Consider the following 24,838-nt stretch of genomic DNA (forward strand, 5'->3'; position numbering starts at 1 on the left):
ATTCCACAAAAACCGAACGCAGAATATCTAATAACGTGGTTATCCGAGTAAATATTTCCTCGGATGAAACTATTTTGTGTTCAACTTTTAAAGCAACAGTATGTTCTGAGGGTGCATTTCAAAGGTGAAATGACCTTCTGTATTAAAAAGTTTATTACTGCTTTTATTACTGTTAATTACTATTTGCAGTTTATTACTGCAAAGCAATATGTCAGAGGGGTGTTCTGAACTCCATCAGCGGGCCGACTGCGAAAGCAGCGGGCAAGTGGCGCGGTGTCCCGGGAGCCTGCTGTCCAGTGCTTACGAATGCCCGAGGAGGCTGTGAAGCTGTGGGCGGAGGCCAGCTCCCCCAGGGGAATGGACTGCGAGGGCTGGAAGAAGGGCTGCCGCGGCCTCCACACGAACACCTCGCACGCAGAGACGGGCCCTGCGGAACAAACACAGGCGGCCGGGTCAGGGGAGGCCGGCCGCGCGGCCCTCACCCGCTCGCACGGCCGACTCCGTCTCCGAGAGCCTCCGATACCTGGAGTGACGAGGAGCAGGTAGGTGTCAGCCCCCATGTGGAATGTGTCCACCTGCGTGGCCGGAGCAGCAGCGGGGAGGGGCTCGGGGTCCCGGAACTGGCCGGCGGCCCAGCGGAAGAGCACGCAGCCGTTCCCAGGGCTGTGGAGGGAGACGGCCAGGTACAAGGAGCTTCCCCTGAGGAACAGAGACACGCCAGTGGCTTCCTGGAGGTCCAGTGTCTGATGGAAGACAAACGCGTCCCCCATCTGCCGGAAGACCTGTGGAGACAGGTTTTAACGTGTGAACTTGTGGCCAACAACAACAACAACAACAACAGCAGCAAAATTTATTGGAGTTCTGAAGCTCTCATCAGATTATGATTATAGATAGATAGAGGAGTTTATTTGTCATATGTACAGTACATGTACACTGGGATTCCTATTCACGCCATTCTCTCAGTGCAACAGACAACACAGTATAGCAGATAACACCACACAATGTGGACAGCACACCACAAAACAGTAAATTAGAAACACAGACAATATGTAGAGATAATTAACAAACAGAACAATGAATATGTGGTAGCATGTCAGAAGTATAGATGCAGAGGTACGTTGAATTCTGAGTACTTGCACAGTTAGCTTTTAAGGATGTGTTGGTATGGGTTTAAATTAAAAAAAAAAGTTTCACATGTCACCCAGCAACAAGAGTATTTAAAAAAATGTAATTTTCTTAAGTTGAATCATACTCTATGTTTTTTTTAACAAATTCTTGTTAGTAAAAGCCCCTTTTTGAAAATTCAAAAACATACCTACGTACAAAACTTTCATATGTTTAAGGGCAGAGATGCTATTATACTTCTAAAATGAATGTAACTAGCTGAATGTTGAACCAATGGACACAAGTGGGAATGTAGAAGTGTACTGCAGACCAGGAACAGGAGGCATTTCTTTACAGAAAGGGTTGTGAGAGTATGGAACAAATCACCCAGCCTTTGGCTCAACTAGTCAATTGGGTAGTTAGTCACTAACTGATCCAAGGATCCCAACCAGCTGTTTCTTGAAAGAAGCCAGCTTTAATAATGTACAGAAGCGCATCCTGTTCTGGGTTTTAAATGTACACACACAGACTTTCCACTTATGTCATCTGGTTTGTGTTTCACTGTTTATTCTGAAGAAGTCATCATCAGAATATACTCATTTCACCCTGGTCAGGAGAGTGCAGCAATACGTCTCTTCTAAGAAACCCTGAGTTGTCAACACTGCTTGAACATCTTTGAACCCAATGAAAGTCAGTTTCCCCATTATACACTTCTCCTTATAGAAACACTTACCTGGGTGGATATTATTAGATAATTGTTATTTTCCACCGAAAAGTGTTTTACATCAAAGGCTTCAACACTGAAGGATTGTTCCTGTTTACGAAAAATAGAAATAAAAAGTGGTTAAAGTGAGTAGAATGATTACTTGAAAACTTGAATTACATTAGCACCGATTTATTGAAATAATATTTTAATTAAATCATTGTTTTTTTATCTTTTGTTGCTATAGTGTGAAAATAGCTGTTCAACATTTCTGTGGTACACATACTGTATATGAATGAATTACCTAATGATGTTAAATCAAACTTCATTATTATTTTGTGTGTTCCAGATTGAAGTATTCTTCATAGCCACGAAGGAATGGAGAAAAAAAACTAAACAAACATACAAAAAGCAGTTCTTACAACTAGAAGGAAGTCAAAGATTTAAAACACTACGGAGAGATGTGTTAGTAAAGTTATGTTAATCACCAAGGTCAAGTTCAGATGAGGGCCCAGTCTGAAGAGGCTAATATTTGCAGCTCTGGACACCTCCTGTCCCCCATGAGTGACTGCAACGTAGGAGGAACCATTCATGACAAAAGCAATGCACCGTCTTGGATCCTGGATTTTCAAGAACTAAAAAAATAAAATGACACAATGAAGTCATGTAATGCATCAGAATTATACTAATATGACAGCATGAAGGTTAATTATTTAGATTTCTATGATGGCTTATTTAAATCACCGATTATTTTGTTATACCCTTTTGATTTAGAACAGCCTGTTATTCATGTCTTGGCTCGCAGGTACAGAAAAAAACCCTGTGACCGCACACGGGGGAGAATGAGGAGCTGTAGTCAGACTCCTCCACCACACCCATCTTTGAGACGCCTGACAAGCAGCGCCACCCCTGCTGGAGGAGAGCTGTGTCCCTCACCAAGAGCCCCACATGCTTGCAGGTGACCAGGAGGCCACAGGATCCACTGTGCCACCGAGAGCCGAGAGGGTCCCGGTCAACTAATCCAGTCCCAGCCTTGGCGGTGCTCGGCCGATCACATGTGCCCGGTCACATCACAGTCGGCTAGTGACATGATACGGGCTCGAACTCCTGACCGTACAGAGCTCAACCTGTCCTGGCGGGAAAGCCTTCCCGCTTGCCCCAGTCAGGTTGGGAATTCATTTTTAACCTGAAATTCCACTCTGTGCTGATTCTTTGGTATCTGTTCTGGTATTCATTGGGCTTTAGCATCTGAAAACCTGGACCCTTGAGGTCAAAACTCCCCGCATAACTCGGTGGATTGTAAAGTCAGAGAGAACAACCAAGGCTGTGTTAGAAGGACATGCTGGCGGACTTGGAAGACTGTGAGGACGAGGAGGCGGTTACCTGGAGAGGTGCAAACGCACCCTGCCACTTGTAGAGCGTGGACAGGGCCTCCCCGGCACCGCCAGGACGATCCTTGCCAAGCTGCAGGGCCAGCAGGTTGTCTGCGTGACTCAGGGCACACCAGCCGGAGGACGGCTGTCCAGCAAAGCTCTGGACCACGGACAGCACCGGGAAGTCCCCCCCTGAAAATACAGGACCCACACTGTCACATCTCTTTCACTTCCCAGTGAAATTCCCACTTCCCATGTCCTTTTTACCCGTTTATTCTCTTTTCGCAAATCTCTAGTCACTAGGACGTTTTACATACTATATTATTATTGTTGTTATTATTATGCATTTGAATGATGCTTTACATTTGCCTTGCAATGCCTTACATTTTTACCCATTTATAGAGCTAAGCATTTTACTGAGGCAATCTGACAGAAGTACCAAGCTCAGGGGTGTAACAGCACGATTTAAACTGTTTAAGTCAAGAGCCCCGAGCACTAGCCCTTCACAGAACAAACCCAGCGGATTTACAAAGCCAAGCCAGCGGACGTCTTCTGAATGGACAGGGTAACACAAACCAGGGGGTACAAGTGGAAATTACACTAGAGGGCATTTAAAACCAATATCGGGAGACACTATATAAATCTTTGTTGGAGTACAGAATAAGCCACCCAGCCATGTTGTTGCTGCATAATGTCTTCCTGTCATTTGTAATCACTCTGAAGTTATGAAAGCCATAACAGGGTTCATAAAAGACAGCTTGCTGGGGTATAAATGAATGTGAACATCATGCAATTAAAAATACAGGTAACTATTCTTGATAGTTGTCCTATTTTACATGTACAGTATTCACTGAAGACGGGACACTGTTATAAGAGTACTTCACCATCCATTAAGTATGAATATTAGTAGAGGATTAATATAATTGAATATTAAGAGTATTAAGGAGCTGCTTAAACACAGCTGTTTTCAATTAAGTCTGTCTCAGGATACCAAAGGGTATGGCAAAGCATTTCCGGATATTAGCTGACAGAGACATTTCAGATCTTTAGATCATGGCTGTGTTTGCCCTGAAATATCTGATTCCTCGGTAGAGTACAGAGTCGGTATACAGTAGGGGAGAATGTAAAGACTGGGAAGTAGTCTAGGCACTCAGGACTACAGTGCTCAGTGCTCTTACTCATGCCATGGGCGGTGTCCGACTGCGATTCCCACTCCACGCTGACCGCGGTGTCCAGGCCGTTGCTGCGGGACACTGTCAGGTACACGGGCGTGTTGCCTTCCTGAACGGTCACCGAGCTTGTCCTGCAGGGCGGAGACAACCTTACTGCAGCCGACATCGCGCACTCTAAAAACGGCCAGCCTCAGCCTGCCAGTCCCAAACAAAATGGTCTACATAACTGGTTATGGGTTGATATACCTGAAACACTGCAAGGGCCGTCAATCACAAGATGCCAAGGATTTTCACAATCTTCATATTGCAGCTTTTACATCTTCCACATTAATTATTGCTCAGCGGCATGAAGACGCACTTCCAAATGTAGGTTAATGTGCTTCAGGCACATAAAAATGATTGTACTAATCATTAATTAATTTACAATGATGTGGGGACTTACAAAAATTGTGCTGGATTTACTGACTGATCACCTTCGGTCAGTGGATAAGATTTTGATAAACGTGGAAAATTCTTTTTTTTGCAAGAGTGGAGTGGTAGCATGCGTGTAGTACAGAATACAGCATATTTATATTATGGGCAGTGTAGCCTGGGACATATTAAATTAATGATTCATATGGTGGGAAGGGTAGAGGAGTCTTCTTGTCCCCCGTGTGATGCAACTGGCTATTGGTATATTCTACATCTTTTAAAGTACAGAATAGCAGCACTTCGCAGTCATTTTCCAGACCTGTTATTGAGGGGGAACAGCCTGAAGAGCCCGAGTGGAGCCTGGTTCTGCAGTACAGTGATGAGAGTCTGCAGGCTCTGTCCCAGCCGGGCTCCTCCGGTGGGGCTGGACAGAGTGATGGTGAAGGTCTCGTTCATCTCTGGCTCCTCATCCAGCACAGCCCAGATCTGCAGGGTCTGAGGAGACAGAGGGACCAGACACGTCGCTCACACTGCAAAACTCAGAGCTTTGCCTTTTTTTTTTTCCAAAGTTAAAATGTCACAGCTCACAGGAGGGCAATGAAGAAGTGTCATGGCAAAATGTACATTTATTTTTGTAGTTATACATAAACTGAAAATTGAATCCTTGTCAATTAATTTTTCCTTTAAAATGACACTTCATTGTTTGATTTCTCTCTTTAATTTCTTGGCCACAAATCCTACAGCATTTTAGAGAAAAAAAACTTTTCTTTGAACTTCATAACCTGAAATGCTTTTCAGTGGTTTCTACAAGGTCAGGGATGTTACAGATTCTTGCACAATTGTGCGCTTGAAAGCGAATTGTGCGCTTCCTCAGCCTTAACATCTTCTGCAGTATTTTTCCCTCTTCCCATGGTCCTAACACACATCTGTCTTAAAACCTAAGAGAAGACTGCGATCAGAAAATGCTTAACATTGGCCCTTCTGGTACAGGAGCCCTTACCCCTTAATTTACAAAGCAACCCACAGTTCTCTCTACCTTGAATCTTACTCCATCTTCTAGGATGACGAAGCCCTGTGAAGGAACCAGATCCCCCGATGCTTCTGTCCCGTTGATGTCGGTGATGAGGTAGTGGACAGTGACTGTACCAAAAGTCCCCTGGGGGGGGTCGCGGACAATGTACAGAGTGGCCACGCTCTCCGACAGGCCAGACAGGGAAGTGGGCTCTCTTAGGAAGAAGTGCTGGCTGTTGTTGAAGGAGATGACCCCATGACCATCATCGTTGGCAAGGACAGTCACGGTAGCTACGCAAAACAGAGGGATGAAAGAGGTGTTTCCACCTGTTTTTTGTGTTTCAACACTGCTTATTCAAATAGGTTTCAAAACGATAGATATTAGACATACAAATAATCACTGAGATTATAGTTGATTGATAAAACACTCTGTCCCTCTGCCTCAATGTTTAATTTGTCCAGTGGCATAAATCAAAAACAATCAAATGTCCAGTTCTCCTGTGAGGTACCGTACACAGGGAATTCTGTACCTGTAGTTCTGTCTCCCAACTCAAGCCCGAAAGAGGGATTGGCCAAAACCAGCTGGAACCTCTCATCACCCTCAGGTATGTCATCGTCAAAGATCTGGATGTCGATGAATTTGTATCTCTCACCATTAGCGAAGTGGACGATCTGCAGTTTATGGGATGTTCGCAATAAATCATTTCTAAATCATATTTTTAAAGACTTATGATATTGGAAAATAAATGCATAATGAATTACTACAATGAAAATAAAAATAAATTAACCATAAATAAATTAGTACATATTATACAAAATTATATAATATATAATTATCTAACTTATTTATTATTTATTAGGAATAAATAAAAAATAATTTAAAATAAATAAATACAATGGTAAAAAAAGATGGAAATAACTGTACAGAGATTTGGCTCATAGTCATGTCAAATCTACATTTGTCATTATAGTCTGAGGTGCTATCAACAATGCTAGAAGGCTACTTTCAATTATGTGAAACTTTAAGAAGGTGGAAGAAGTCTCTCTCACTGGTTTATTGTAGGCAGCACTACACTAACAGCTAAACAGCTATGTGTCAATCTGCTGTGAAGGAGCCCATAGCAAGGGGAATATTATTGCCCTCTTTGTCAATACGTATTTGTTCTATAACCAGGGTCTCCAGCCCTGGTCCTGGAGAGCCCCAATTCAGTTACTCATGGGTCACCTGTTTTTAAAGTTTAGCAACATCTGTGAGCTCCTGACTAACCAAACAAGTAATCTCTTGAATAAAGAGATCTCTGGTCCTTGAGGGCTACAGGGTGCTTTAGTTTTTGTCCTAAATGATTTCTAATTATATTATAGTAGTTTCAGCTTCACTGATCACAGTGGGTTTGCTCCATCTCCTTAGAAATCGGTTTAACCATGATCCACAAAACTTCAGGACTAGGACTGGAGAGCCCTGACCTACAAGGTTTTGAAATACTGCTGAAGTGGGTTCATTAGATCTCTTAATTGAGCCTTCAGAAAGAATGCTTATTTCCCTCTTATTATATATCAATTGGTGAAGAAACAAAGGTGCTCTTGTGTTCGGATGCCTTTACCGAAGATGTTGCGTTGTAATCAAGGCCCAGCTGCGCCTCGAGATTTTGAGCATAAAAGAAGAGAGACACATTCCCATAGGTCCCTCTGTTCCTGTAGGCCACTAGGGTCAAGCTGCCTATGGTTTCATTGATTTCAAAGCTGAAAGAACAATAAAAAGGCAGTGTACAAGAGTGACACGCAGCAGGAGCATCCCTAATGTACAGTGGGTTCTGTACCTTCTCTACAGCAGTGGGCAACGTTTGTCAGTTAGTCAAGTGAAGCAGGACCCACCTGAAGTCCCAGAGGAACTTGACTAACAGACACTCACATGACAAACGTTGTCCACTTTTACAGATATAAAAATAAACAATTTTAACACATTAAAAAATAAAAACAGGTAAAATGGATTTTTATCGTACACAGCTGTTGTTCAGCTACAGTAGTACATCAAGGTGAGGTGGCACTTACTTCACACTTTGCCATTCGATGATTCCTCTGATCCCATCATTGGCATCGATTGTGACCTGTGCCACGAGACCCCCGACATCTAGAAACACACAATTGGTATTCAGTTTGGACTTTTCCCATTTTATACAAGGTGATTTGGAAAATAACTTTTATAACACACAGCTACAACAGCCTTATGCTGCTATGCATCCTTTTAAGGTATCATCTGAGACCCAGAACTGTCTTCTAGTGCATTGAGAACTGACTGTGATTTGACTTTGTTCCTCTACAAAGCTGTTCATAGACGTTTTTTGCCATTGTTTTCACAACTACTGTACTTTTCAAAATAATGTACAAGCTAATCAAGGGGTAAAATATCCTTGTAAAACTTGGAAAATACCCTCACACTTATTGAATATTCTATGATGTCTCTGCCAGCACAAGTGGTGCAATATTTTCCTTTAACAATAGTTAAAGGAAATATTGTGATGTGCCATCATTATTAGTAAAAGCCATGACATTCTTAGAAAATCCAATTTCATATCTGTATTGTGTGTATATTGGTAAGTGTGAAATCCTGAAAAGATTTTTGGGGAATCTCTGCTATTAGCTATTGGGTCCCATGCATGTTGAAGTCCAATTTAGTGTCTGAGATATTATAGAACATGACTGTTTCGGTGTGTTACCTTTAAGAGTATAATGAACCACATCTTGAGGCGACAGAGGCAGGAGCACAAACAGATGAAGAGAAAGAAGAAACGTTTACAAAGCACAGGAATGAAAATGATACAGAATGACACATACTCGTCTTTCATCCAATGTTGCTGAACAATACCTTCTAAAGAAAATTGCACTCACTTTCTGAACACCTGTGTTCACACTAAGACTATCATGGAAAGTCCTGAAATACTGTAAATCCCCAGTGGTCCATGATGGAGGCACTATTTTGCTGCTTATTCTGAAGAAATCCACTGAGTTGATTTTGTCACTGCCTTTGAGGATTGTGAATACTTGCATCAGCTCGCTTGTATCTAGAACTTCATGCAGACAATGAGCTACAGTCCTGCAGCTCATTTTTGTCCTTCAATGTCTTTGGAAATTGATGAAAGCGATTATACAAATGGATCAAGTGTGGCTGACTTTCCTGTCACAGGGCAGTGTGGTTACCCTCTGCCTTCCAGGATGCGGACCTCCCTCACAGAGCTGGTTTATATGGACTGGCCTGCTGGTTGTTGAAGCAGAACATCTCATTTTCCAGGCTCCTCCAATGGCTTCATCCCATCTTCTGCTTTCCTTGCAGTACTTAAAATATTGTTTTTTTCAACGCTTGTTTATACACATTCTTAATTTTTTTTTAATTAACACAGTGGTGTGCTACAGGGATTAATTTTAGACCCATTGCTCTATTTGACATACAGTATATCAACAGTTCGTTAGAAAATAAGTTTGAAAATGAGGATTGGCCTGGACCTTGGCAAAAGTGTGAAACAATCCATGATGGAAGAAAAGCAACAAGACAGATGCTTTTGATGCTGGTCTCAGGGATTTGCCATATACAGACAGGATAAAGGAGATGAGTCTCTTCTGTCTAGCACAACAAAGACTGACAGGAATATATCAAATCCTAGGAAATATAAATGGTGTCAACCTAAGACAAGGATACAGGTCCGAACAGGAAACTAACATGGAATTAATTCACCACAGAGAAAAGGAAACGCTGATTTACACACAGAGATATGGGGAACGCAGACTTCCCTTAGCTTCTAAACTATCAGTGGAGGAAGATGGGATTTTCTAAATATATGTCTGTATTTAAACAACTTTAAGCAGCTAGAGAAAGAGGTTACATCAGTGTGAAAAGGAGACACAAAGAATGACAGAAGTCAACTACATGCTGAAGAGCAGAAAGACAAAAAAGACAAAGTTTCAGAAGTGAAGCCACTTCAGGTGTGGGGTTTTATACTGCTACGTTTTCAGAGGAAGTCAGGGAAACCATCTGCTGTTATATGTATTATTTACACAATGTTTTTTTTTCTTAGTAAGCTTTTCCAGATATTTACACAATGTTTTTATTAGTAAGCTTTTCCAGATTTCCCTCGTTCCACAATAAAAAGGGAAAATAAAATAAAAATAGGGGCCAACTAATTATTTTGGTGTCAGGCCCACAAAAGTTAATGGTGCCTGAGATATTACTCTTCCAATATCTCCTTTATACTACAGCAAAGTAACACAAATCTGAGAGGATCAAAATTCACAGTTCAAACTGCACAGTCGGTAAAATGCCCCTTACCAAACCTGGAAGCCATGAGAGAGGTTGTGATGAGAACTGCAGACGTTATGTTCACGAGAAAAAACTCCTGCAATTCAGGGATGTCGTCCTGAAACACAGTATTTGAAAATCACAGAAACGTCACCATCAGGATGACAGAGATGCACAAGCTGCTTATGACTTTTGGGCCTTCCGGTACAGCGCTACTGTATATGTCCCAGCTGCACCCACAGCGACACCCCTTCCTTTTCCTCTGTTCTTGCATCACTATGTTTTGGCGCATTGCAGACTGTTTTTGTCACCGTCAATGGATGTCAGTTCCATTTTTAACCAGTTATCATTTGATGAGCATCCTAACTTAGCACTTCAGGTTTTCTGTGGGTGCCCTCCCTGACCACCTGCAGCTCAACCACACGCCGGCGCACTGCCAACGGTCAATCTGTCACGATCGTCATCCCTCCTCTAGAGGGCGCTCTACCCTTTTGTGTTTTTTATTATCATGTTTGCCTGCCCCCCTGTTATGTCCTTTATTTATACCCGGTGCTCCGGAAGCTCGGGGCTCTGCATTGGAAGACGGACGCCCGGAGGCCCGCCTAGCATCAAGTCACCCTACGCCCGCGGCTTGAAGGCATAGGCTTCCGATAGGCGTCCTGAACAAGCTCCGCCCAGGGCTCGGAGCACCTGGCCTCGTCACTCCATTTTTAACCTCCGCGTTCCTCTTCGAGTTCCCCCATCCCGGGGATTTTAATCGTCCTTGTCTTGGATGGACCTCCCAGCTTTGGATTGTGGACTGCGCCCCGGTTTCCCTTTTGGACTTCCTTGGACTTGTTTGCCAGCATTCCCCCCTAGCACCTGGATTCCCTGTCGGCAAGGCCCCCTGTTCTCCATCCCTTCCATTCCCTCCTTACTGTGTTTTCCCAGTAGCCCCTTTTCCAGTCACTTCTGGATTATACCGTCTGCACAGGGTCCTAAACTACGCATCGTAACACAAGCGGGATGGTTGCTCTCTTACATCCAGGATGGTGATGCTGATGGCGGCCGAGGTTTGCCCCTCTCGCAGCAGCACAGACCCGGCCGCGGGGAGAAAGTCCAGGCCCGGCTCGGCCAGCGAGCCCTCTGTCACGTTCGGGTCTCGCAGCGACCCCCGCGCCGTTGCATAGCTGATGTTGATGGCTCCTGGCAACAAAGTCGAAGAGACCGCTCCGCGTCATTGCGGCTGATTTCACAGCTACGTCACGCTGCGCTTACAAGCAGAGGATTTTTGTTAACGAGCTGTAACAATGCTCAGACGAACGGAAGCGAGAATGAATTAGGCCTCGATGGATACTGTCTGTGGACTGAAAATCAACATTTTTTTTATAAGCAAGGAAGTTCCAGCTGCATCTGTGACATACAGCCCTGACACTTTAACTTCAAAATACGTTAGTAGCACACAGATCTGCAGCAGTGATTAAGATCTCAATGGATCATACTTCATTCTACCAAAGAAATCTCATTACAGGTACATATTGTTAATTCTAATGGAGTACCATAAGGAGTCCATAAGGATATTCCCAATGAGGTACAATATTGTACCTTAAAACTTTATTGACCTAAAAGGCAAGGGCTTCACAGACTGAGTTCTTAATCATAATTTGTATAGTATTGCTTTTTGATTTGAAGACAATCAAAAGGACATCTGACATCAGGTTGAAATGAACCTCCCGTCCGCGTAGACAGTCATCGGATGTGAATGATCATCACAGTGGTCACAGAGCTCAGTGATAGTGAGACTAACCCAAGGATCCAAACTCCCTGTTGATGAAGAGCTGGATGGTGGTGTTCTTCTCCTGCGTGGAGACCATGCGTGAGGAGGGCGCGAAGTTCAGCACACCGTACGGCTCGTCGCTGGCCTCCACCGTCACCACAGCCTGAGAGCCCTGTCTGTCCAGCACAGCCAGTCCAGTGGGAGGGACCCCTGGACCGGAATACACACAACATCACCCCTTCACTCACTGACTGCTTTTATAAAACTCCCACATGGAGATACAGATCACTGACTGAGAAAAACTTACCCTGGGCTGGTGAAAGTGTCTTCTATTGCTAGAGAACAGTAGAGAGACAGCTGGACTAACTTTGCTAACTTTAACTTTATAAGAGGAAACAGGCAGAACAAAAGACACTCCTATGACAATTATTCCTCCTGTGGCATTCTGACTGGATGAGATCTAATTGATATTCATATCCATAATTCATCGAGACCACATGACCTTCTGATCGATGGATTCATAGATGGAGTGAGGTGGGGAAGGGAGTTGTGATCGTTATGGTAAGTCTGAATAACCTAGGGGCCTTTTTCTTCCCCTACCCTGTATTTGTTGCAGAAAGCAAGATAGGGTAAATATAACAGAACAAATTGTTTGGGGCCATCAAGCCTGAAGAGGATGCACTAGACAACTTAAGGGCTGCACTGAGTCCTTCCTTCAGCATGGCAGAAGGAAACCTGCCTGATCGGACTTAGCTGAGAATGTGACACGAAACAGGAAGCTCCTTTTTGTTCATTTACTGGGGATTTTGGAGTTCATTTATGAGAGTGTCACTTGTGGGTTCCTTTTTTCTTTGGACAGATTGTGTTCCAGTAATTGCTGGATGGATAATAGCTATTATTATGTGAAACAAAATCTGTAGCTGACAAGAGCGAGGTTACCTTCGGTACGAATGTTAGACAGGACAACGCTGTATTCTTCCTTCTCCTCAGGAACCCCATCATCCAGCAGCTGCAGGACTATAGTTGCATTCAAGGAGCCCTACAAGGTGATGTTCAAGAGAAACCAAAGCATTCTGAGCTCTTCTTTGTCAAACTGGCCCTTGCATTGCAGTGGCTTGATTGAAAGAGTACTAGAAAAGTACTATGGCTGCTTTGCATTATATAATGAATGTTTTAAATTCTGTGGAGAGCAAACTTCCTATGCATTTTTCTGTACACTGATATGGCACAACAAGCACAGCACATCTGAAGGTTTTGCTATCCTTCTCCAGCGAAAACTCTTTAAAAAGGGAAATTTTCCATCTTTAGTCTGCTTCACCTCGGGGAAGACTAGCACTCCGGAGATGTTGGCGAAGTTCTGCGCCACGCGGGGCCCCTCGACTCGCCAGGCCGCAGTGACGTTGCCCAGGCCAGGAGGGGTCCTCGTCACCAGCAGTCGCAGCGTCTCTCCTTCAAGAGACAGAGCAAGAGCGCTTACAGCGAGACGGCCGTGGGAACAGCCGCCAGAAAACAAACCACACAGAAGACAATCCATGCAAACACACCCCATCTCTGTACTGAACAGAGGGAGGTTAAGAGAAAGTCCCATTGCACACCAGCTCGATCTAAAGCTTCAAAAGCTTCAGTTTCTTATATGTGTTTTATTTTATTGATTGGGCAAAAAAAAAAGGTCACGTTTTCAAATGGAAATGGAAAATAAACTTTAAGGAGAGTTTAAGATCCTGCAGCTTGAAACGTAAGACCCAAAAAGTTGTTCTGCAATCACAAGACTTTCATCTTTTTCCCTGGTATATGAAATATATTTCTGAATCTCAACAGGAAATGCACTATATTACCCTTAGTGTTTCTATACAAATTGAACAGTTTCAAATGCACTGGTACAACTGTAAAAGGGTTATAAAATATGTAGCACTATATTGTGTCTCTTGTGTACTTCCTGCTATATGTTTCATGATCATGATACTGTATATTATTTATGAATTTATTATTTTTGTCTTTATTCAATCAGGTAAAATAATGTGTAACTAAAATCTAGATGATTTGAAAGACAAGCGGGGTGAGAGAGAAGTAGATTTTGGTCATTCTTTCTTTGAATTAGACTTTATGCAGCCTGCATAATTCTGTTATGATACCTTCTTAGCCGCTACATAGCATGTTGTAACAACATTTATAAGCCGGAATGACAATTTTTCCAAAAGACCTGTTATAACATACTGTTGATTTTCATAATAATGCCAACACTAACACTTAATGCTAACCCCAACAAATGCTGTAAACCTAAAACATGTATATTTTATGTCTTTCGGAACAAAGGATTATGCGTGTTATGACATTATATGAATCTTCTAAGAAGGTATTATGCATGCTACCTAGTACCTAATTCAAAGGAAGATTGAGAGCTTTAACCTCATCTGAGGAACAAAAGGGTTTGGCTGTTTTCTAACCTGTTCTGGACCAAAAATATAAGAATGCAAAGCTTGTGCAGTGGATCTGACTTTTAATGTAAATATAAGGCAAGCAGAAATAGATATTTTTTTGCATTAGCTATGAATGTGCACAATATAAACACTGCATACAAAAAATAACCTTTAGTCCTTGTAATTTGTTATGTAAATATTAAATAATATACCAAATAATAATATTAATTAAATATTTACATAAATCATACGACAGAAACAGAGACTGATGAAAGAAGTCAGCATGTGCCAACATTTCATGCACAGCTTCATCAAGAAATCATCTAGACACTGACAAAAGTGGCCGTCATGCACAGACAAATCCCACATGCTGAGGTTCTGGAAGTACAGGAAGTGGAAATCAAGCTCTTAGTGCACGATCTGACTTACATTTTTTAGACACGTGCACAGAACACTACTGTTCATTTCACAGGCCAACCTTTATTCGAACACTGAGGAAACTATGAGACTCAATTACGAGCAGGAGTATTAATTACAGTATAGATGAACTCTATTTCTGAACATAAAAGATGTCAAGAAAAACACAATTACCTTCAAAAAGATATTTATTCTACTCTCATCTCATTTTAGCTGAACCTCAGAATATTTTAAATGTGTGGTAAGTGTGTTCTAGCAATCCACACAATATGTATTTGTTTATTTTTCATGTACATGTGCCTGGAGAGGCACCTAGAAATGAATAAAGGGTTACAGTTCAGCCATCAAGAGATTAAATAAAGAAAGCACATTAGTTACCACTGCTGTATTACTGTGGTAGTTCATTATTAACACCGTACCATGGTATGCAGTACATAAAGCACACTGGATCGCAGTGCTAAGGAGTGTGTTTTTTGTCATCACTGCTGGTATGAAATATTGAAAACACATTCAAGAGTAGAAGATTTTTAATTTCTTATCCTTTGTGTTTTGTTTTACAGTTACGGTATTAATTATATCTTCCGGTTTCTGCATTTTCCCATCTGGTCAGTACATGCAAAATGACATTGGCTTTAAAAAGGACGTTCCCACATGGCTTTAAAAAATCATGAATTACGCCCTGAGAGCCAACGAAATTCCTCAAAGATCTCCTGTCACATTGTAGAAACTCCTTCTGAAATAAAGGAATGGCTCTGTTATATAAACAAAGAAAAAAAACAACTTGTTAAATTATATAAATCGCTCCTGTCAATCCTGAGCTTTAAATCGTTATACTTGGACCCAACACCATTTAGAGTCATTAGATGTAGTTTCACTTGCATTTCATGATTTTTTATTTTTAAGCCAATGCCAGGTAGGCACTCATTTAACATTCTCATTTTCTACAAGTCGGTTAATAAATGAAGACAGCCGCTCAGGTCCGTCGATCGTGGCTCATGTGGATTTACAGCCTCATTAATGGCTCTCACGCGTAACTGACGATGGCGGATTAATTTTTCTCCAGGAGAAGATGAGAGCCATGAATGTAAGGAAAGCAGCACACATGGGCACTAAATCCACATAAACCACAACCCCACCCGCAGGACTGAACAACAGTATTGGACTTTGTACTGCACCGTATTAAATTACAGTATACATATGTATTTTATTAGTATTTGTACACTGCATACTTGGAAATGGTACCTAAAAACAGTTGTTTCTGCACTGCATGTGTCAAAGACAGAGCTTTTAAACATGGCGCCAAGCAGGAATGTGGTAATACAGGGAGCAGAAAGAAGTAAACAGAGATACCCGCACTTGAAATGAAAACCTCTTTACTCTCCTTGCATAGGCAGCACCAGTAAAACAAGAGTAAGGTTCACACTTTGTCTCTCAAGGACGCCTGATAGACGTTTTGACAGACAGCAATTCACGAACAGTACAAGCCAGTCTTTTTTGGGGTGTCCCTTAGGGTTTACTGGGATGTTTTAGCAGGAATAGCCGGAGTACAGGCTGCACAGGTTTGGTGGGGTTTATGTCTCATGATTAGGCAGCTGTGACTCTCTTTACCTCATTACATCTTTGTAATGCAAGAGGACTGTAACCTGGGGGAACCAGCTTCCAATAAAAGAAAAAAAGACCCTATTTAGTAAGATCTCTACTGATGGAATCAGGCAGAAGACCCTCTTGCAGGTTGTTCGTGTACTGAGCAAGTAAAGGCTATTCTCAAAAAATCTCTAGACACCTGTTGCAGTAAGCTGATTCTTTGCTATGAGTTATATTCCCACACCAGAAATGACCATCAGTCCCAAATACCAGGATCGCAGATACCATTAATATTAATCTCAAACATATTTTTCTATTGCTAATGGTACATTCAGTATCAGAATAAACAGGTCTTCACCTTGGGTATCTTATTTACTCAAATCTGCACTGTATTGTGTGCTGTGGACAAAAAAAAACATGCTTTTAAAAAGGCCGACAGGAAGAAGGTAGTTTCATTAAGTTATAAAAAAGAGTAAAAAAAAAACCCAAAAGGTCTGTTCTTTCCATAGTCCTCATTACTGCTTGGCAAGAAAAGACATAACCACAAAGGTAAGTCACAACTATCGTATAAAGCCAAACATCTGGATGAGAAATTCAGAACGTGTCTTCTTTAAAATGTGTTTAAAAAGGAAACTTGCAGTGCTGCAGTTAAGTTCTTGGAGCAGCAGGAAGCTGTCAGTGTGGTGGGGTCGGGACTAAAGAGAGGGCGTGAGTGTGGGGGCTCATGAGGAACACCATGAGCGCGGTCAGCAGGCACAGCGACCCACCTTCTTGAGCGACGACCGATCTGGAGGCGGTGTGGAACCCCACCACCCCAGCCGCATAGTCATTGGCCAGAATGACAATGGTGACGGTGTCCGAGCTCGGGAGAATGCGGCTCCCTCCTTCCGTGTTCGTCAGACCGATCACGATCGTTTCGTTGTCCTCTGGCTCGGCGTCGTCCACAATGGACAGCTCAACGGTCTTCATCACATCGCCTTCGGACAACACAGACAAATGACCGTTGCAGGAGCAGAACGGGTGACAGCTAAGCAGAACCGGTTGCTTTTTTAGAATTAATATTTTACTTGTTTTGCCCTGCCATTGCTGTGTAATTGCAACACATATCAGTCGGAGCGGGGGTTCTGGGGCTAAGGATCTGCGCCTGTGGCTGGAAAGTTGCCGGTTCAAATCCCATGACTGGCAGAGGAATCCTACTCCGTTGGGCTCCTGAGCAAGGCCCTTAACCCCAACAGCTCCAGAGGTGCTGTATAAATGGCTGACCCTGCGCTCTGACCCCAAGCTTCTCTCCCTGTCTGTGTGTCTCATGGAGAGCAAGCTGGGGTATGTGAAAAGACAAATTCTTAATACAAAAAATTGTATATGGCCAATAAAGTGATCTTATCATATATCAGTCATTTTTGTATTAAAGAAATATAATTCTTTTGGAATTTATAGACTTATATAACAAGCTAAAACAGCTTTCAAAATTCTGTTTTGAAATATCACTAATTAAATATTAGCAGAAAATCAAATCAACTGCATATTTGTATATAGTAGGTGTAGAGTAGATTTTAGATTTGAAATTAGATTTGCATGTATTCTCCCATACAAAGACATTAAGGAATCCACAAAAAAGATCAACAGAACAGCAGCAGCAACAGCAAGTTAAATAACACGCAACTTGAAAACAAAGTCAGACAAGCACTGCTTGTCTCACACTGCTTGTCAGACTTGCTTTTTCAAAGCTTATTTAACTTGTCTTGATGTTGCTGCTGCTGTTCTGTGTTTATGTTTTTTTGTGGATTCCTTAGTCTTTGTATCGGCGCACACGTGCATCTTAGCATTTCATTGCACTTGTGCACATAACAAATAAACTGAACTGAACTAATGTTGAATTACTACAGGCTCACCTTCTGCAAAAGTGAGGATCTCCCCAGTCCCGTTGAAATCGACACCAGGTGCGGCAGTGCCCCCCACCACGCTCCACTCCACAGTCACCTGCCCCAGGCTGCCTCCTCTTCTCTCGATCACCAGCAGCACGGAGGCCCTGGGCTCCTCCTTCACCTCCAGGTACCGCCCACTGTCCGTGGCATTGTGGCTCGTGCTGTAGATCAGGAAGACCCCAAAGGCATCCCCATTCATGGCGATCGTGACGACGGCTGTGTCGGGCTGGCCTATGGTGGGGCTGTTCCGGGGGGCGGCGGTCAGGTTCACCAGATCGACTTTCAGGAGGCGGACGGAGAACGTCTCGTCCACTTCCGGGAAGGCGTCCGTCAGGAGGGTCACGGTGAGGTTGGCCGTGCCCTCTCCTTCCAACACGGTGGCTGCCTTGGCGGTCACAGGCTCGTAGTCGCTTCCCGCAACGGCTTGTGAGCTGAACAAGGAGGAGGCTGCAGTGGTGTTTTTGACGAAAGTGAGAACCGCCGAGCTGTTGGTCAGCGCGATGCCAACAGACGCCACCCAGTCACACCTGGGGACCCCAGAGACGTTAGAGAAGGAAAAGGCCAGGCAGGCGCGATCCCGCAGACAGGCGGCGGCACAGGCGGGCAGCGGCTCGCTTTGGGAAGAGACGTTGATCGGCTGTCGGAGGGGGCTGTGCGGCACGGCCCGCACCGGCGGGTCATAGTAAACCAGAACGTCCTGCCCCTCTCTCAGAGCCCGGCCCACGACATCCGTCTCCGCCGTGCTGTACAGGATCTGCAGGCGTCCAAACAGTCCCCCGCTGGAAGGAGATGAAAAGAAGAAACAGAGACGGAGGTGCAACAGGATGATTAATAATAACAATAGCTTACACTTATATAGCATTATTTACTATCTACTGATTATCTGATAATCTTCGATCTTCAATTGTTTTTAAGTATCAGATAGTCAGTAGATAGTAAATAATAAACAAAACATAGGAATAAAATAACTGGAAGCTGATGGTTTGGTTGTCTGTTATCCTTATGCCCGTAAGTCGTTGCCTGCAGTCCCATGTTGCCTTGTTGTAATAAGGGTAAATGCAGAAATGTTTAAAATGCTTGGTAACAGTAGTGAATTTAACAGCCCAGCAACAAACCTTCTCTTGACAGTGATATTAACTGTCACGGCTCCCTCCAGAGGCTCTTGGAAGCGGTACACTGTCTGCCTGAAGGACACTGTCCCATAAGGATTATCATTGGGAGGAACCAGGATGTTCACCGTTCTCTCAGCCCCAATGCTGCCTCCATTTGAGGCTCCTATCAGCTCCAGGCGAATTATCTGGGAAAAACATGTGATGTCACTTTCTTTCTCTGCTGCACGCATAGCAAGCAAACATGTTGTTCTCTGCATATATGCCTTCCTACCTCTTCGTTCTCTGGAACATCATCTGCCAGCACCTCGACAGCCAGAGTCTTCATGGTTTCTCCAGGAGCAAAGATGATCAAGCCTGAGACAGGCTGAAGGTCCCCAATAGCAGGCTGCCCGCTAACAGTGGCTGCCCATCGAACAGTCACATTACCCAGCGTTCCAGCATTCCTTACGATGGGAAAGTTTATCTTGGTGGAGTTGATATCGGGCTCCTCTACTGTGATGGAAGCAGCCTGAAAAACTACCAAACAGAATCATGTAAACATTTCACGTATGATCATTGTATACTCATCCACATTGCAATGTATGTGATGAATTACTTCCAATTAAGATGACTGCTTTGATAAACCCCATAGCCGCACACAGGGGGAGAAGGGGAGTGTAGACAGACTCCTCCAATAGCACCAAATGGAGGATATTGAATATGCTTCACCATGCAGTACAATGCAGACAATGACCTGAAACAATGCTCCAACAGATTTTATATAATTAGTACCACAAGAATCTGAATTAGGACAACTGCTCTTCCTAATTTATGTCAATGATCTTCAATCTTGTATTGTCACTAATTAGATTAAAGGGGACCTGAATCAAGTATTCACAATACTCTAGGGCACTTACAAAATCAGCAGAAACAAACCACACGACCCACAGAAAATGTGGAAAACTGATTAGTTCAGGCATAACATTCTGCATTGCTGAGGTATAAAAACAAAATAGATTCTACTGTGCTTAGGGATAAAAATAAATACAAAAGGTTCCACCTTGAGCAGTCCTAACCTGGAGAGAGCTGAGCCTTTAAACTGTTTCACTAAGTCGGATTTCAACATGCCACTGGCAACAGTGGAAACATCCCACACGGGAGGTTCAGAGATGACTGAGAAGTTAGTGTCCTTCACTTGCAAGAAGACCCTGGAAAGCCAAAGAGGTTGCTGTTGACTAAAACCACCATTCCTTTGGTTGGGGGATTCCGATCACAATGGACAACTGACATGGCCCAGTCTCGAGCCTGCGATGTCTGATTCATGTGAGTCCAACCTTAGAGCAGGCAAGTGCCTTTACCAGTTGAGCTATGCAGGAGCCCCAGTAGACTTCATACAATTTGCAGATTTCATACAAAGTAGGGCGATATAGCCAAGGACAGGCAGATTACTGTGCACCAGGAACTCTGGAGAAAACAGCTGAACAAGCCAACTGTCTGAGCCGCTGACAGACACCGGAAGACTGACTTTACAACTACTAGAGAATGAGGCAAAGGGGATGCTAAGAGACAGTTGTGGAAGCTGCTAGCTGGCTGAAGAATTTCTCTTTATTGTCATTTTGTTCTGCATTCACACTATAAACATGCAGATTAATTATTCAGGTGACAAGATCAAAGTCCGCGGCTACAACTGACTGGAAGACTCTACTCATCTGTTAAAACAGAACCATCACTGATGTGCACTGTTTAATGCTGTCTATTATTCGGGCTTGTGTATGGTATATGCAGAATGTCTTTTGCAGCACCAAGTACGCAAGAGTAAATTCCTTGTGTATGAAATGTACTTGACAAATAAAGGAGAATATGAGTCTTATTTTCTTATTTTTAAGGCAACATAACATAGTGAAGGCAAACATGAAAGCTAACCAAAAGACCCAAAGGGATCATCGGAGGGTTCAATGGTGATGACAGCCTGGGTGAGTTCTCCAAGCAGAGCGCCCCCTGTGGTCTGGTTGAGGAGTTCGATGCGAAATTTCTCCTCCAGTTCTGGGATGATGTCATTGATGATGTAGATTGGCACAGGCTTGCTAGTCTCTCCCTCCAGCAGGACGACATCAGATGAGGCCACACTGTAGTCTTCCCCTGGCATATGGAAGAAATGACACTAACTCAGTCAGCACAGTGCCAGAAATAAACTACGGCACTTCCTCATTGATTTACTGAATGAATTGCATGCATCTGTGAAGAGTGTTTATTCCAGGCATTATTTTTTTGCAGCTTTATACTGCCAATTCGGATATCATGTTATTTTGTAACTTGCTATATAATATCAAAACAACTACCGTAATGCCCGCCAACTCAAAACAACTGGAACTCTCGGTAAGAAACCGTCATCAGACATAGTTTTGAAAAGGGGCACTCTTGGATGGCAGAAAACTACAAGCTTGGCTTACCAACTCTCGCAGTCATCGGCACGGCCCGGAACTTCACCGAGACGTCAGCGAAGATTCCTCCAGTCCGGGTGACGTTGACAATGGGCCCCACATAGAACTCTGCCACACTCACCGCCGAAGAGGACAACTGCAAGACCCCAAAGGCATCATCACTGGCTTCAATTACAACCTGGGCCACCGTGCTGTTCTTCAGGCCGAGACGAGGGGAGAGAGGAACTTCAAGGCAGAAAAAGAAACAAATTCAATCATTTTAATAAAGATAGAAAATATTAATAACCAGGTGCACCACCGGTCCAATAATTATTACAGTACTGTGAGATACAGTATTTGCACTTAAACACTTGTGTTAACTTTTGCTTATTCTTTTTTTTTAGGAACAAATCCTTCCTTTAGTTTAATATTTTGAAAAAAGAACATTAAAAGATCATCTAGAACATAAGCATTTATATTCTATACAGAACTGGTAGGTGACAGCAAAAGCACACCTTAGACATTGATAGTGCTCTGAAAGACTGAGTGAATCTCTTACTAGGTCTATCTTGAACTCCTTCAATAAGAGTAGCGCTGATCAGCTGTATGAAGACAGATTCTGCTTGTTCGGGTTCCTCGTCATCCAGCACACGAAGGCTGATATTGGCTTCTCTCTGATTGGCTGAAAAGATCACAGAGTCCAGCAGGGCACTGTAGTCGCTCCCCTCCTTCGCCCTGGCAACACCAGGTGGGATGTCCGGTGACGTTTCACTGTCTCTCAGGCTTCTGTATCGGACCTGGACGGATCCCATCAGCCCCTTCTGTCTCTCGATCACAAGTGTCACATCTCTGTTCGCTTCTGGGACACGAATGGGCCAACTTTCCTCCGAAAACACAAACAGCCCGTAAGGATCATCGCTTGCCAGTATAGTGAACGTGGCATTAGTCAGGTTTCCCAGGCGTCCATGCGACACATTGGAAAGGAGTAGGGCGAAGCTCTTGTCCAGCTCAGGGATGTCATCTGAGGCCACCTGGACCACGATATCCCCTTTCGTCTGCCCAACCTCAAAGGTGACATTGCCAGCTCTGTGAACGAGGTCTGCCTCTGCACTCGGGTCCACCTCCCAAAACAGAGTCACCTTGGACAGGGCCCCACCAGTGCGAACCACCTGACGCAACAGATCGCAAGACAGACAACAAGGCAGCGATTACAGTGAGGAGACGCTTCTGCACGCTGGCTACAAAAGGGACAAAAGGAGATTCATCTCAGGATAAACAGAGGAAAAGGAAAAGAGTGAAATACTCAGTCTTTCACTCTTGGGGTAAAGCTCTACAGCCAAGCCGACTCAGCCACTACAGCTAAAACGTATCTCCACTTTAGTTTGGAGTTTGAACTTGCTGCTTGTTTCAGAAGGGGATGATGCATGGAACAGGCATGCATCTCACTGTGAGGTCTGCATAGCAAAATGGTTAAGAACAAGGTTATGATTTCCTGATAAGATATATTTCCATAACATTTGAGAAATCACCGTGGCAAATGACAAATTATTAACAAACTTGCTGTTCCTATATCCCCCAATGTCAAAGGAATAACTTGGAATATTCTGTTTTTTTAATCATTGCTTACTTTCCATGATTATTAGGAATTTCCGACTATAAACTAAAAGCAAATAATGCCATCTGAATGACCTGAATGTTATAGCTCCACTTGTCAAAAACAGAGCTTTTAAGATTGATAAATGCAAGGCCGATAAAACCCAGGCACATGATCAGCTTTACAAATGGGCCTCAATGAATATCAGACCTGCAGTACGACGGTGCTGTGGTCTCCCTCTGGCTCTGTCCCATTCACCGTCAGTGAGCTGGTGCTGAACTGGAAGACACCATGAGCATCATCGGAGGCAGCTATGGTCACGTTGATGTGAGACGCTATCCCCAGGCTGGCTGTGGACAAAGACCTGGGTTCAGTTTCTGCTTCCGGAACAATGCCATTACGATACTGCAGGGAGCAGCAGGAGGAGGACAGAGCCAACAGCAAAAAGCAGCTCAGGAAGTCACTTGTCTGCCCTGCTTATCATGTGTAGGATAAAATGCTAATTATATGATACTTTATATCTAATTTATGCCACAAAGATCCTTGTCAAAGAGTAGTTTAAACAAATACAACTGAATGTGGAAAAACTATGTGGTATGTCTGTTCCCCAATATGTAAGCCAAAAAGGTCATTTAAACCACATCAATGTAAACCATCCCCTCAGAACAGTAAGCTTGCTCAGCAATGGGAGTAAAAAAATGCCAAGTTCAACAGGCAACAAGAAACAGTGTATTCTCTAGCATTTTTTAACCATTTACTTACACCAGACATTTTGTTTTTTACTTTCACATCTTTGGACAGTTGTGTCTTTGGGCAGTTATTCACTGGACTCACCGCAACAGTCTTCCTGCTGTAGAGGGCTGGTTTGACCAGCTGTACATCTGAAGAAAACTAGAAAACTAAGGTACTGTAGGCCTGCTCTTTGCCCTGAACACAGAGATCCTTCAGGTAAATGTTTACATTTGTTCCTTTATGTAATTGCTTTCCTTGGAGTCACAATAGATACTTTTGTACTGTACATTAACTTTAATGTGCTGCATGGCTTTTATGTCGGTTGTTTGATCGTTTCATTGTTTATTTGCTGAAATGTATGCCTTGTTATGGGTCATTCCAAATAACAGCATGCCTGGGATGTCATTTGGGTACATGGTTGTAAAGGATTGCGCATGCTGTATTAGTTATGAATGTTATGAATGTGTTTTACACATTTAAGCCTCATTCAAGTAAAATGTTTATTTTTCCTTTCTTGTTTAGCATTTAGGAAAATGCACTGCTTCAGATAACAGCAAGGACTGCTTTGTGAATGGTAGATCTTTCAGGATACATAACTGTCTATTGACAATTAACTTTTTTAATTTTTTTTGCATGATCTAACGTAAAACGTAATTTGTCCACATTGTCTGTCCAGACCAGCTGCTACAGCAGTTAGACAGTATTGCGTTTAGGTAGTGAAACATGAACCAGAGGACACAAGTGGAAACCATGTAAAAGAACATTTAAAGTGGAAAACAGGAGGTGCTCTTTACCAACAGAGTTGTGGGAGTGTGGAACAAACTGCCCAGCCATGCTGCT

At 43.2% G+C, this 24,838-nt stretch overlaps 1 protein-coding gene across 1 annotated transcript in view; it reads right to left on the reverse strand.

The window, feature by feature from the left end:
* adgrv1 (adhesion G protein-coupled receptor V1) overlaps window positions 1-24,838 on the reverse strand; it is a 186,981-nt gene that overhangs the window by 124,628 nt on the left and 37,515 nt on the right. Inside the window, exons 26-50 of the mRNA XM_088912067.1 lie at window positions 23,477-23,616; window positions 22,232-22,841; window positions 21,703-21,918; window positions 21,176-21,391; window positions 19,545-19,789; window positions 19,277-19,458; window positions 18,129-18,940; window positions 17,004-17,213; window positions 13,137-13,267; window positions 12,758-12,857; window positions 11,849-12,028; window positions 11,084-11,247; window positions 10,093-10,180; window positions 8,489-8,512; window positions 7,824-7,902; window positions 7,376-7,514; window positions 6,305-6,446; window positions 5,800-6,065; window positions 5,083-5,258; window positions 4,359-4,483; window positions 3,191-3,372; window positions 2,296-2,442; window positions 1,838-1,918; window positions 524-782; window positions 305-427 (exon numbers count right to left, since the gene is read on the reverse strand). Of these exons, the coding sequence (XP_088768193.1) occupies window positions 305-427; window positions 524-782; window positions 1,838-1,918; window positions 2,296-2,442; window positions 3,191-3,372; window positions 4,359-4,483; window positions 5,083-5,258; window positions 5,800-6,065; window positions 6,305-6,446; window positions 7,376-7,514; window positions 7,824-7,902; window positions 8,489-8,512; window positions 10,093-10,180; window positions 11,084-11,247; window positions 11,849-12,028; window positions 12,758-12,857; window positions 13,137-13,267; window positions 17,004-17,213; window positions 18,129-18,940; window positions 19,277-19,458; window positions 19,545-19,789; window positions 21,176-21,391; window positions 21,703-21,918; window positions 22,232-22,841; window positions 23,477-23,616 (5,037 nt within the window). The remainder of the gene's footprint in view (window positions 1-304; window positions 428-523; window positions 783-1,837; window positions 1,919-2,295; window positions 2,443-3,190; window positions 3,373-4,358; window positions 4,484-5,082; window positions 5,259-5,799; window positions 6,066-6,304; window positions 6,447-7,375; window positions 7,515-7,823; window positions 7,903-8,488; window positions 8,513-10,092; window positions 10,181-11,083; window positions 11,248-11,848; window positions 12,029-12,757; window positions 12,858-13,136; window positions 13,268-17,003; window positions 17,214-18,128; window positions 18,941-19,276; window positions 19,459-19,544; window positions 19,790-21,175; window positions 21,392-21,702; window positions 21,919-22,231; window positions 22,842-23,476; window positions 23,617-24,838) is intronic.

The sequence above is a fragment of the Atractosteus spatula genome, chromosome 3, assembly GCF_055471065.1.
Source record: "Atractosteus spatula isolate fAtrSpa1 chromosome 3, fAtrSpa1.hap1, whole genome shotgun sequence".
In the NCBI taxonomy this organism is placed as follows: domain Eukaryota; kingdom Metazoa; phylum Chordata; class Actinopteri; order Semionotiformes; family Lepisosteidae; genus Atractosteus; species Atractosteus spatula.